This window comes from Oncorhynchus mykiss, chromosome 10 (genome assembly GCF_057628025.1).
Source record: "Oncorhynchus mykiss isolate SJ-2025 chromosome 10, ASM5762802v1, whole genome shotgun sequence".
Lineage (NCBI taxonomy): Eukaryota > Metazoa > Chordata > Actinopteri > Salmoniformes > Salmonidae > Oncorhynchus > Oncorhynchus mykiss.
The window spans coordinates 34,672,961-34,685,977 of NC_143031.1; the positions used below are offsets into that span (position 1 = coordinate 34,672,961).

The following is a 13,017-nucleotide window of genomic DNA, read 5'->3' on the forward strand; positions in this document are numbered from 1 at the left end:
AAGGTACAAGCCTCCCGTAGAGTAGCTGACTAAACTCAAGGAGCCAAGGCTAAGTAGCCTACCTTATGCGTAGCCTAAATGCGAAGAATAATCAACAGAATAATTTTGTTTTCTTCAATCCCTTTGAGACATGGCTAGAAGGGATCCAGCTTTTGTCAAATTAACGTCAAAGGTAGATTTTTTTGTGTGCATTTTAGCTAACCCTAAGCCTAATTATTTTACTAACCTTAACCTAATGCTCCTAACAGGCTATGTTAATTCTCCTAACCTGCAGCGTAAATTCTTCTAAAATGCTACGAAAAATCAAATCTGACGTTATTTTGACAAAAGCTGGTTACTTTCTAGCCATGACCTGTGAAACATAGTTATTTAAATGATTGACAGCTTGTTGTCGTTCCAAACCTTTTGTGTTCTGATAAAAAATAATAATAATTAGTCTACAGATGAATAGGAAGTCAGTCACATAGCTTACTAGTTTACTAAGGAAATATTTTTTTTTACCAACTTAAAAAAAAAAGCAAATAAATTGTTTTTAAACATTTAATTGTTGACATTGACATCCACAATGTTAGACACATTTTTTTTATTTTGCAAGACAAACTAAACCACCATTGTTGTTGGCATTTGATATTCCAAAAACAGTTTAGTTGAATAACAGTTAGACTGTAGTGTAAATAATGACAGACACTTTTCTATTTCCTACACAACAAAATGTAAAGAACAGAGATAATCTCTTTTGGCAAGTGCCCTAACTGCAGGGTTGGGGAGTATCGGATTACATGTAATCCCTTTCATGTAAAGGATTACAAAAACCGGTAACTGTAATCCGTTACATTACCAGCAATCAGATTACAGATACTTTTGAAAAACTAGATGATTACTTCGAGGATTGCTTTTACATTCAGAAAGTATGTTTGCGAAAAAAATATATTTGACACTTCTGTTTTCTTAATGACATTTCAAATCAACATTGAAAAAAGGCGCAAATGTAAGTTTGTTCTACCTGAGCGAGCCTGATCACAAGTCAGAGACCACTATGATGACACACCAAATGTGTTTGATGGATCGCGGGAAAAGAGCTGTGTCTTCCAATGATGCGACTGCCATCGGCATCCAAAGATTATCCCATTTGAATAAACGCTTGGAGGTAAGGATGACAGCAGTGGTGTAGTCTACGGCGATGCAGATATCACTTCCTATTGATATATACATAACACATTGATGTGAATCACACTGCTGCTCTCTCATTTAGCTATTTGTGCCTTACGGATTGTGGTTGTGGACGGCTGATGACAAATCTAAATGTGTATTTCAACACAATATTAGTTGAATTCAAGAAGTTTAAACTGCCTATCAATCATTGTTTTTTAAACCAGTGAACAGACAGTGAACACTGAGCTCTTGCAACAGCTGCATAATGTGGATCCCAAACCTATGGAATAAAAGCGGGGCTTTTATTGCTCAATCTAATTTTTGCTGATAACAAACAAAAAAATCCATAGGCCGAATGAACACATGCTCAAACTTGTACACATTTTTTGGATTTATAAATTATATATACAGAACTGGTCAAAAGTTTTAGAACACCTACTCACTCAAGGGTTTTTCTTTATTTTTACTATTTTCTACATTGTAGAATAATAGTGACATCAAAAAAGGTGTTAAACAAATCAAAATATATTATATATTTGAGATTCTTCAAATAGCCACCCTTTGCCTTGATGACACCTTTGCACACTCTTGGCATTCTCTCAACCAGTTTCACCTGGAATGCTTTTCCAACCGTTTAGGTGTTCTAAACCTTTTGGCCGGTAGTGTGTGTATGACGGGACGCCACTGTACACAGGACAACACAACCAGTTATCTACAAGGTTGTACCCATATTAATGTAATCATTATAATGCTTTACTGCCTTGTGCAGTCAACTGGTGTCTTTTTGGTCAGGGAATTAACAAAGTTAGACCTATATTTACTGTGGGATTGACCTTTTGTGATGATGGGTGGAGGTCTTGTGATGTTGGAGGTTACTCTGTCTGGCTCCACCATGGCCAGGGCTTGGAATGGAACTCGTGGCACCTGTTTGGTTAGGTAATATAAGGAGATTTTCAAAAAGTGTATTTGGTATCACTACAACTCCATCCAGACAAATAAACAAGCTTGTAGAAGTTCAGTTGTTGTTTGTCTGTTAGTAAACCAGCAGTCCCTACCTGAGAGGTGTCATGGGAGGAGAGTGTGAGCTGAGATAGGTCTGGCATGGGGACCGACAGGATGTTGTTGGGGTATTCGAGTAGGTAGGAATCCACTAGGGTGTGACAACCCTTAGCACTTCCTTCTCTTCACTCTCCTTTCCTTCCGTGTCACTGCAGGACGATTCTAGGATCTCGCTCATGTCCATGTTCCTGAATGTCAGGTCATCATTGCAGATGCTGATATTACCTAGATAGAGAGAATAAAGGCATTTTAAAATTAGGAGCAATTACAAAGAATAATCACATAGGACCCAAGGCCAAGGTTGGTTATTGTTGGTCACAAGAGAAACAGAAAGTGAGACAGAGAAAGATAAACAGACAGAGAGAGAGAGAGAGAAATGCAGGCAAAGAGAAACAGACGCAAATAGATGGAGAGACAGACAGAGACAGACAGAACGAGAGAGACAGAGAGAGACAGAGGCAGAGATAAAGACTGACAGATAGGGCTGATCCGAATTAGTCGACTGGTCGATTGTTTGGCCGATAAGCTGTTGGTTGACCAAGAATTTTCTTTGTCAAGCAGTAGCAAATATACAGTGCATTCGGGAAGTACTCAGACCCCTTCCCTTTTTCCACATTTTGTTACATAACAGCCTTATTCTAAAATTGATCAAATTTGTCCTCGTCAATCTACACACAATACAACAAACATAAATGCCTTATTTAAGAAAGAATTCAGACCCTTTGCTATGAGGCTCGAAACTGAGCTCAAGTGTATCCTGTTTCCATTGATCATCCTTGAGATGTTCCTACAACTTGATTGGAGTCCCCCTGTGGTAAATTCAATTTATTGGACATGATTCGGAGAGGCAAATACTTGTCTATATAAGATCCCACAGTTAGTGCATGTCAGAGCAAAAACCAAGCCATGAGGTCGAAGGAATTGTCCGTAGAGCTCCAAGACAGGATTGTGTCGAGGCACAGATCTAGGAAAGGGTAGCAAAAAATGTCTACAGCATTGAGGGTCCCCAAGAACACAGTGGTCCTCCATCATTCTTTAACGGAAGAAGTTTGGAACCAACAAGACTCTTCCTGGAGCTGGCTGCCCAGTCAAACTGAGCAATCGGGGGAGAAGAGCCTTGGTCAGGGAGGTGACCAAGAACCCGATGGTCACTCTGACAGAGCTCCAGAATTCCTCTGTTAAAATGGGAGAACCTTACAGAAGGACAACCATCTCTGTAGCACTCTACCAATCAGGCTTTTGTGGTAGAGTGACCAGACGGAAGCCACTCCTCATTAAAAAGGCACATGACAGCCTGCTTGTAGTTTTCCAAAAGGCACCTAAAGGACTCTCAGACCATGAGAAACAAGATTGTCTGTTCTGATGAAACCAAGATTGAACTCTTTGGCATGACTAGTCAGGATCGAGGGTAAGATGAATGGAGCGAAGTACAGAGAGATCCTTGATGAAAACCTGCTCCAGAGCTTTCAGGACCTCAGACTGGGGCGAAGGTTCACCTTCTAAAAGGACAACGACCCTAAGGACACAGCCAAGAGTGTGCAAAGCTGTCATCAAGGCAAAGGGTCGCTACTTTGAAGAATTTAAAATCAAAAATATATTTTGATTTGTTTAACAGTTTTTTGGATACTACATGATTCATGTGTGTTATTTTATAGTTTTGATGTCTTCACTATTATTCTACAATGTAGAAAATAGTACAAAATAAAGAAAAACCCTTGAATGAGTAGGTGTGTATATATATATATATATATATATATAGTGTTTATCAATTGCCTATTACATACACTATATATACAAAAGTATGTGGCCACCTCTTCACGTAAGTGGATTTGGCACACAGCCATGCAATCTCCATAGACATTAGATGTAGAATGGTTTTATTCAAGAGCTCAGTGACTTTCAACGTGGTACCGTCATACAGTATGTAGGATGCCACCTTTCCAACAAGTCAGTTCATCAAATTTCTGCCCTGCTAGAGCTACCCCGGTCAAATGTAACTGCTGACATTGTGAAATGGAAACATATACGAGCAACAATGGCTCAGCCGTGAAGTGGTAGACCACACAAGCTCACAGAATGGCACTGCCAAAATCTTGTAAAATCTTCTGTTCTCGGTTGCAACACTCTGGAAGCATTGTCAGCACAAGAACAGTTAGTCTGGGTTTCCATGGCAGAGCAGCTGCACACAAGCCTAAGATCACCATGCGCAATGCCAAGCGTCGGCTGGAGTGGTGCAAAGCTAGCAGTCATTGGACTCCGGAGCAGTGGAAATGAGTTCTCTGGAGTGATAAATCATGCTTCACCATCTGGTAGTCCGACGGACAAATCTGGGTTTGGCAGATGCCAGGAGAATGGTACCTGCCCCAATGCATATTGGCAACTGTAAAGTTTGGTGGACGAGGAATAATAGTCTGGGGTTGTTTTTTATATTTCAGGCTTGGCCCCTTAGTTCCAGTGATACCCCTTTTTTCTCCCCAATTTCGTGGTATCCAATTGGTAGTAGTTACACTCTTGTCTCATCGCTGCAACTCCCGTACGGACTCGGGAGATGCGAAGGTCGAGGGCCATGTGTCCTTCGAAACTGACAAACATTTTTAAATGGTAAACGCCTGAGTGAATTATCTTTATTTATCCACCATCTTTGCTGCAGACAAATATTATATTTTATATTGCTCAGCTCAGTCGCGACTCACAAACTTTGCAGGTGGTTCTGATTAATAAACAATGCCGTGCTGGTGGGTGGTACGATTCAAATAAAACCCAGCCCTGAAACTAAATGTAGGCTAAAAAGAAATGTGCATGTCATTTAATTGGAAAAGCAGTGGTGTAAAGTACTTAAGTAAAAATATTTTAAAGTACTACATAAGTAGTTTAAAAATATATATCTGTACTTTACTATTTATATTTTTTGACAACTTTGCCTTTTACTCCACTACATTCCTAAACAAAATAATACTTACTTTTTTGGGTACTTTTTACTCCATACACTTTCCTTGACATCCAAAAGTACTCAGGACAGGAAAATGGTCCAATTCACACTTATCAAGAGAACATCACTGGTCTGGCGGTCTCAATAAACACAAATGCTTGTTTGTAAATTATGTCTGAGTGTTAGTGTGCCCCTGGCTATCCGTAAATAGAAAATTGTGCCATCTGGTTTGTTTAATATAATGAATGTAAAATAATTTATACTTTGGCTCTTCAACTAACCCGAGTCAGGACTAAGACAGTGAAAAAGGCCGCCCGTGTCATCATTGAGAAGTACTACACCAGGCTGGGAAATGACTTCCACACCAACAAGAGGGTGTGCGAGGAGATCGCAATCATCCACAGCAAGAATCTGCGCAACAAGATACAGTGCCTTGCGAAAGTATTCGGCCCCCTTGAACTTTGCGACCTTTTGCCACATTTCAGGCTTCAAACATAAAGATATAAAACTGTATTTTTTTGTGAAGAATCAACAACAAGTGGGACACAATCATGAAGTGGAACGACATTTATTGGATATTTCAAACTTTTTTAACAAATCAAAAACTGAAAAATTGGGCGTGCAAAATTATTCAGCCCCCTTAAGTTAATACTTTGTAGCGCCACCTTTTGCTGCGATTACAGCTGTAAGTCGCTTGGGGTATGTCTCTATCAGTTTTGCACATCGAGAGACTGACATTTTTTCCCATTCCTCCTTGCAAAACAGCTCGAGCTCAGTGAGGTTGGATGGAGAGCATTTGTGAACAGCAGTTTTCAGTTCTTTCCACAGATTCTCGATTGGATTCAGGTCTGGACTTTGACTTGGCCATTCTAACACCTGGATATGTTTATTTTTGAACCATTCCATTGTAGATTTTGCTTTATGTTTTGGATCATTGTCTTGTTGGAAGACAAATCTCCGTCCCAGTCTCAGGTCTTTTGCAGACTCCATCAGGTTTTCTTCCAGAATGGTCCTGTATTTGGCTCCATCCATCTTCCCATCAATTTTAACCATCTTCCCTGTCCCTGCTGAAGAAAAGCAGGCACAAACCATGATGCTGCCACCACCATGTTTGACAGTGGGGATGGTGTGTTCAGCTGTGTTGCTTTTACGCCAAACATAACGTTTTGCATTGTTGCCAAAAAGTTCAATTTTGGTTTCATCTGACCAGAGCACCTTCTTCCACATGTTTGGTGTGTCTCCCAGGTGGCTTGTGGCAAACTTTAACCGACACTTTTTATGGATATCTTTAAGAAATGGCTTTCTTCTTGCCACTCTTCCATAAAGGCCAAATTTGTGCAATATACGACTGATTGTTGTCCTATGGACAGAGACTCCCACCTCAGCTATAGATCTCTGCAGTTCATCCAGAGTGATCATGGGCCTTTTGGCTGCATCTCTGATCAGTCTTCTCCTTGTATGAGCTGAAAGTTTAGAGGGACGGCCAGGTCTTGGTAGATTTGCAGTGGTCTGATACTCCTTCCATTTCAATATTGTCACTTGCACAGTGCTCCTTGGGATGTTTAAGGCTTGGGAAATCTTTTTGTATCCAAATCCGGCTTTAAACTTCTTCACAACAGTATCTCGGACCTGCCTGGTGTGTTCCTTGTTCTTCATGATGCTCTCTGCGCTTTTAACGGACCTCTGAGACTATCACAGTGCAGGTGCATTTATACGGAGACTTGATTACACACAGGTGGATTGTATTTATCATCATTAGTCATTTAGGTCAACATTGGATCATTCAGAGATCCTCACTGAACTTCTGGAGAGAGTTTGCTGCACTGAAAGTAAAGGGGCTGAATAATTTTGCACGCCCAATTTTTCAGTTTTTGATTTGTTAAAAAAGTTTGAAATATCCAATAAATGTCGTTCCACTTCATGATTGTGTCCCACTTGTTGTTGTTTCTTCACAAAAAAATACAGTTTTATATCTTTATGTTTGAAGCCTGAAATGTGGCAAAAGGTTGCAAAGTTCAAGGGGCCGAATACTTTCGCAAGGCACTGTAGCTGGGTATGTGACCCATCTCATGAAGCGCATCCAGAGGGGCCCCGTCAGAGGCATCTCCATCAAGCTCCAGGAGGAGGAGAGGGAGAGGAGGGACAACTACGTCCCAGAGGTGTCTGCACTCGACCAGGAGATAATCGAGGTCGACCCAGACACCAAGGAGATGCTCAAGCTACTGGACTTTGGCAGTTTGTCGAACCTGCAAGTCACCCAGCCAACTGTCGGAATGAACTTCAAGACACCATGAGGAGTCTAGGCATTTGTAATATCGCTTAATAATACAATTAAAAAGTACACAAAAAGGAAAAAAATAAATTATAATAATTTATACTTTTACTTTTGATACTTAAGTATATTTTAGCAATTACATTTACTTTTGATACTTACTTTTGATATATTTAATACCAAATACTTTTAGACTATTACTCAAGTAGTATTTTACTGGGTGAATTTCACTTGAGTAATTTTCTTTTCAGGCATCTTTACTATTACTCAAGTATGACAATTGTATACTTTTTCCACCACTGAAGAAAAGACGCATTGTTGGCACAAATTTTCTGTTTGTGTTTGTCACTTTAAGTCAATAAAACGATTACTTATTGACTTAAATTGTTCTGCAACATCATAGCCATTGTCTTTCAGCTCGAAAAAGTGAATTTCTACTGGTGTAGGCGTTTCAGTCTCCACTCTGTTGATGCTGATCCAAGTCAAGCACTGGGTCCAACAGTGGAGACTCCTCAAAGGAGGAAGGGGAGGACCATCCTCCTCAGTGAATTTCATTCAAATAAAAATTGAAAAACATTTTAAAAGTTATTATTTTTTAGATAAAACTATACTAAATATAATCACGTCACCAAATAACTGATTAAACACATAATTTGGAAAGGTCTACAGTAGCCTCAACAGCACTCTGTAGTTTAGCACCATAGTGTAGCCAGTGGACAACTAGCTTCCGTCCTCTTTTGGGTACATTGACTTCAATACAAAACCTAGGAGGCTCATGGTTCTCACCCCCTTCTATAGACTTACATGCTGACCACACCGCTCGCGTCGCACGAGTGTTGCAAAATAAATGTACACATAGATGTTATTCAATCATTGCGTGTCAACGAGCTCCTGCGTAGCCAGGCGTTAAAATAGAACTTGATTCTATTTATGACGCATTGCAAGTCCTGCCTCTCCCATCTCCTCATTGTTTTTTAGGGGCATATACCCACGTGGGTGATTAAAAGATGAACTGGGGTCCACACTCCAGTCCACTTGGTAGTGGTAATGCACCTTAAAGTTGGTTGCCAACCGCCATATAAAGTCCAAAGAAGAAGAAGCCTGAAGGAGGAGAGATTACTAGAAACAAACTGCAAATGCAGCTAGCTAGTTTAGTCTGCTCAAACAAAGGGATGTTATGTTAGCTAGCTGGCTATGCCCATCCAATAAAACACTGGAACTCTTCCAAGTCAAGGTATGCTTTTGGTTTTACTAATTTATTGCAACTGGGGCCCACGGTGTAACTGCTTACTGACTGTACACTGTACTGCATGATTGTAGCAGGTTTACTAACGCATTAGTTCTATTAGCTATGCTGACTATGACGTTACTTTAGCTAATATGGTGACAACAATGTAGGCTGTGTGTAGCGGTTTGACTTGGAAAGCTTTTTTCACCTGGTCACATACAGCTGATGTGTTGTGCATTGAAGTCCACAAGTGAACTGGACAAGGTAAGAGGAGAGCGCATAGTTGCGAAAAGGAAAACAACGTGGCTGCTATGAAAGTGAACTGTGTTTAAGCGTGATCAGGGGTGTATTCATTCCGCCGATTCTGTAGAAAAATGTTTCTTAAACCGGAAAACAAAATGGGGATAAACATACCTGAATATGTCCAATAGAAACTTGTTTGTAACTGTTGGACTAATGATTACACCCTATATCAGCTAGATGCAGGCAAGAGTGTGCAAGGTTGTATTGAATATCACTGTGTCCATGTGTCACCTCAATTTTTCTCTTGTCCTGTGTGCACCTACGTTGTAAACTTTCATTCATAGGTTGTAGCAACCTCGTGATGGGTATAGGTAAAATTTGAGTATCATGTTGTAATGCTGTTGCAACGCTGTTACATTGAACTGGGTGAATGGAATATGTGACACTCTTCCAATATGCTGTAATATAAATAAGGCCGTGCTCATAAGAAAAAAATCATCCTCCCTCATTTTAAACGGCACTGACCGCCACCGGTCTGCAGTGATAGTCTACCTTCAGGGGTGAGGAGTAACGGATTACATGTAAGGGATTACAAAAATGTTTAATACTTTACATTACCAGCAAAAATTGTGTAATCAGATTACAGATACTTTTGAAAAACTAGATGATTACTTCGAGGATAACTTTTATATCCAGAAAGGATATTTGCAGAAAAAAATGACACTTCTACTTTCTCAATGACATTCAAATCAGCATTGAAAAAAGGCACAGGTTTAAATTTGTTCTGCCTGAGCAAGTCTGACCTCAAATCAGAGACCACTATGATGACACACCAAATGTGTTTGATGGATCGCGGGAAAAGAGCAGGAATAGGCTTTTACAGGCTACAGTCCAAGCTATATTTTCCAATGGTGCAATTGATGTCGTCATCCAGTGATTATCCAATTTGCCCACTCTGGTTTTGGCACATGCGCTCTAGCCAACAACTCATTATGAGATTATTCTGGATAAAAACGAGATTATTTGTCAGAATAAGAACCTATTTATTGGAAAGGAGCATCAAACTCACTCACCACCCTGTGAAGTTCATCTGTAGCCTAATAATCTGCATGCTTTCGCGAGTCGATGTGCGAGGACCACACAACATATCATCGCGTGACTCCAAATTTACTTCGATATGATGGTTATTATAGCAATATTTGCGCATAAAAGCGTTTCCACTGCCATTTCTCCATAATTTAATTTTACCGACACAAAAGGAGCCCACCATGTTGAAGAACAAATTGAATTTCGGCATTTATACAATTTTACCGGCATTTCATGTTTCCATAAACCGAGTCGTCACTTTTTGTTCATGCGCCATGTAATTAATCTTCATGAAATTGTCGGATGGAAACGTGGTTAGTGACCTCCAAACAAACAAATATTTTCGTGGGCAGAGAAAAATCTCTCGCTTCGCCTCTATCGTCTCAGTAGAATGTTTGGTAGCGTTGTGACAGGCGCTGTGTTCAGTCTAAAGACATGCAAGTACTGACAATGTTTCTTGCCAATTTTACGTTTTAAAATTATGCCAACAGCAATCGCAACCTCCAACAAGTCGTTTAAATACTTTACCATAAGAACTTCAGAGTAAAGACGGCAATGGAAAGGTAGAATAGTCACGTGCGCGCTGGACTGTTCCAGAGAGATTGTAAACAAAAGGACCCATTTACTGGTGTCTTCAACACCTGTAAATTGTCAGAGTTATCTGTGGATTTATTACATTTGAATAATGAGTTATTTGTGAATATATTTGCCAACATGTTGTGATTGTCTCTTTTCAGTGTCCAAATTAGCAGAGCGGCTTGACTAAAGGGAGACATTTTGGGATGAGTCACAGAGACCCAGGTAGGAATGCCAGCTGGAACAGAGTAAAGGTCAGATTTGGCTAGGAGATGGAAACACCTAGAGGAAATCCAGAATTGTGCAAATGTGTTGTAATGCAAACAATGCATCCTATTGATCTGGAAAGATCAACTGACATACAAACCTAATGTTTGATTTGATGTCCATCAGCATTCTCTGACCATATATCAATATTTTCCACAGTTCTGAAGGATATGGTGGAATGACAGCTGACCACAGAGAATTGCACCTCAACCTCAGAGAGAGTGAACATATAACAGAAAAGGTGACTGTCAATTATCTTACTGGATCCAGTCTCACTCAACCCATATTTCTTGGTCAGTTTCAAGATTCTTGTGCACTTTTCCATAGATTGTGGAAAGAGAGTTGTGGGTGCTGCTGCTACATTGGTTCCATTCAATGTCATCCAGTCAATTGGATTCTCTGATGTCTTCGCTTGTGCTGCATCTGGCAACCCAGCCCTTACATAGTAGCTTTGTACACAAGATTGCTTCTCCTTGCCTTTCTTGCCCAGAATTGGATCAAAACAGTGATTGTTTATCTTATTTTTGACCTGCTCTTACCAGTCCAATCTTCCTCTTCTTCCTCCCCAGCTCTCTCGGACAGTTTCTGACCTGACCACCCTCATGTACCTGAAAGAAGCAGAGCTTCAATACTGCCACTCAGAGTAAGTGATCAACCATTGAAATCTGTTTATACATTGTTATGGTACAGTCCTCTATATGGTTTAATAATGGATCCATGACATTGTCTACAAAGATACTGAAACTGAGAGGGATCTTAGTTGTGAGGTTGTCTGATATAAAATTACAGACTCATGTCACCATCTTCTATTAGTCTCCCGCTATCAGAAGGAAGCTGTCACTCAAGCTAGGGGGGGGGGGGCAACATTCTGCAGGCCAGCCTATCAGAGCGTTAGTTTGAATTGGAGACCCAATCAAAGGAGTTGGCAGTCCTGCGGTTGGAGCAGCGGGAGTTGAGGTGCTTGCAGCGGCCTGGAGAGAGAGAGGGGCTTCTGGAGAGATGGATGGATGAGAAGGAGGCGGCGGCAGAGAGGGTGAACAGGCACAATGCTCTGTCACAGGAAAGGTGACAGGGCAAGGGTTCTATAATTAGTTTGAATACTTAGAACATTTAAACTCCTAGCCTATTCCCCTTGAGGTAAAGTAATATATCTAGGTGTAACCGAAAGGTCAATGGTTAAAACCCTGAGCCGACTAAGTGCTAAAAATCTGTCATTGTGCGCTTGAGCAAGGAATTTAACCCTATTTGCTCCTGTAAGTTGCTCTGAATAAGAGCGTCTGCTAAATGACTAAAATGTACAAATGTAAATGTGGTTGGGGCTAAGAGATGTGTGTAGTACTGGACGTGGATAGAGGTACAGTGATTGAATGCTTTTCCCCTACCAGATGGTGTCGTTTCACCCGTCGGCTCAACAAGCACCTCCGTAGAACGATGCTGCGACCAGGTGAGCAGACCAACTCCTGGATGACTGGTAGGCCTTCAACAGAACCAGTAACTGCCATACAGAGTAAGACTTCCAATAGCCTTAAATTATCCTCATTGGGGGGTTGCTATTGTAGATCGGATTGCATACTCTAATCACAGTGACACGTTTGCATAACTGCCCACTGTCCATTCTCCTGTCTTTTCTCTGTAAGGAGACACAGAACACACAGCAGTGTCAGGCACTCGCTTGCGTTCCTTACTAATATCAAGGTCTGCTTTGTCCAGAGGAGGATGGTGCACACTGCCCAGGGTGGACCTTGACACATTTTCCCAAAACTTCCTGTACTAAAACAGACCTTGAATTTGGCTCAAATGTTTTTTTTAATTTTTTTTTAATGTTTATCTATTGAAAGATATTGATTTGAATCAATGTAGCTATAGGTAAAGCTAATTATAAACCAAACTGTAATACTGTTGTGAATTTCAGATACTGTATGTACAGGCTTTTAAGTGAGTACCTAAGACATAACTCAATGTTTTATTATTAACTGTTTTAAAATACTATGAGCAATAAAGTAAAACTTCTGTCATGTTTTTCACTTCACTTAGACACCGCTCTCTGTCCTGTGACTGCTTCCTGTTTTTATGTGCGACCATCCTTTAATGGTCACTCACTGGCCCACAGAGGAGCTTACCTAACTACACATTTCTGCAAAGTAGGTATAAATGTGTCAGTGGCACTTTGAGCCCCAAATGGTGAAGCATGATGCCATTTTGATA

The 13,017-nt window shown here is 40.5% G+C and overlaps 1 protein-coding gene, 1 long non-coding RNA gene and 1 pseudogene across 5 annotated transcripts; 2 read left to right on the forward strand and 1 right to left on the reverse strand.

Moving 5' to 3' along the window:
• Positions 1-526: 526 nt before the first annotated feature.
• Positions 527-2,436, reverse strand: LOC149980003 (uncharacterized). Its single transcript, XR_016483668.1, has 2 exons — positions 2,208-2,436; positions 527-2,076 (listed from the first exon to the last, which is right to left on the reverse strand). It is a non-coding gene; the product is annotated as an uncharacterized LOC149980003 (long non-coding RNA).
• Positions 2,437-4,935: 2,499 nt separating this feature from the next.
• Positions 4,936-7,502, forward strand: LOC110534915 (small ribosomal subunit protein eS17 pseudogene; annotated as a pseudogene).
• Positions 7,503-8,499: 997 nt separating this feature from the next.
• LOC149980004 (uncharacterized) lies at positions 8,500-12,841 on the forward strand. 4 transcript variants are annotated; one of them, XM_090186421.1, is made up of 6 exons: positions 8,500-8,646; positions 10,707-10,770; positions 10,972-11,053; positions 11,382-11,455; positions 12,198-12,319; positions 12,450-12,841. In XM_090186421.1, the coding sequence occupies exons 3-6, from the start codon at positions 10,991-10,993 to the stop codon at positions 12,584-12,586; spliced, it is 396 nt and encodes a 131-aa protein (XP_090042547.1). In that variant the 5' UTR covers positions 8,500-8,646; positions 10,707-10,770; positions 10,972-10,990; the 3' UTR covers positions 12,587-12,841. The 4 variants fall into 4 exon arrangements, with proteins under 4 accessions (XP_090042547.1, XP_090042551.1, XP_090042549.1 ...); XM_090186425.1 differs by having other exon boundaries at positions 12,198-12,256; XM_090186423.1 differs by lacking the exon at positions 8,500-8,646 and adding an exon at positions 9,855-10,066.
• Positions 12,842-13,017: the final 176 nt, after the last annotated feature.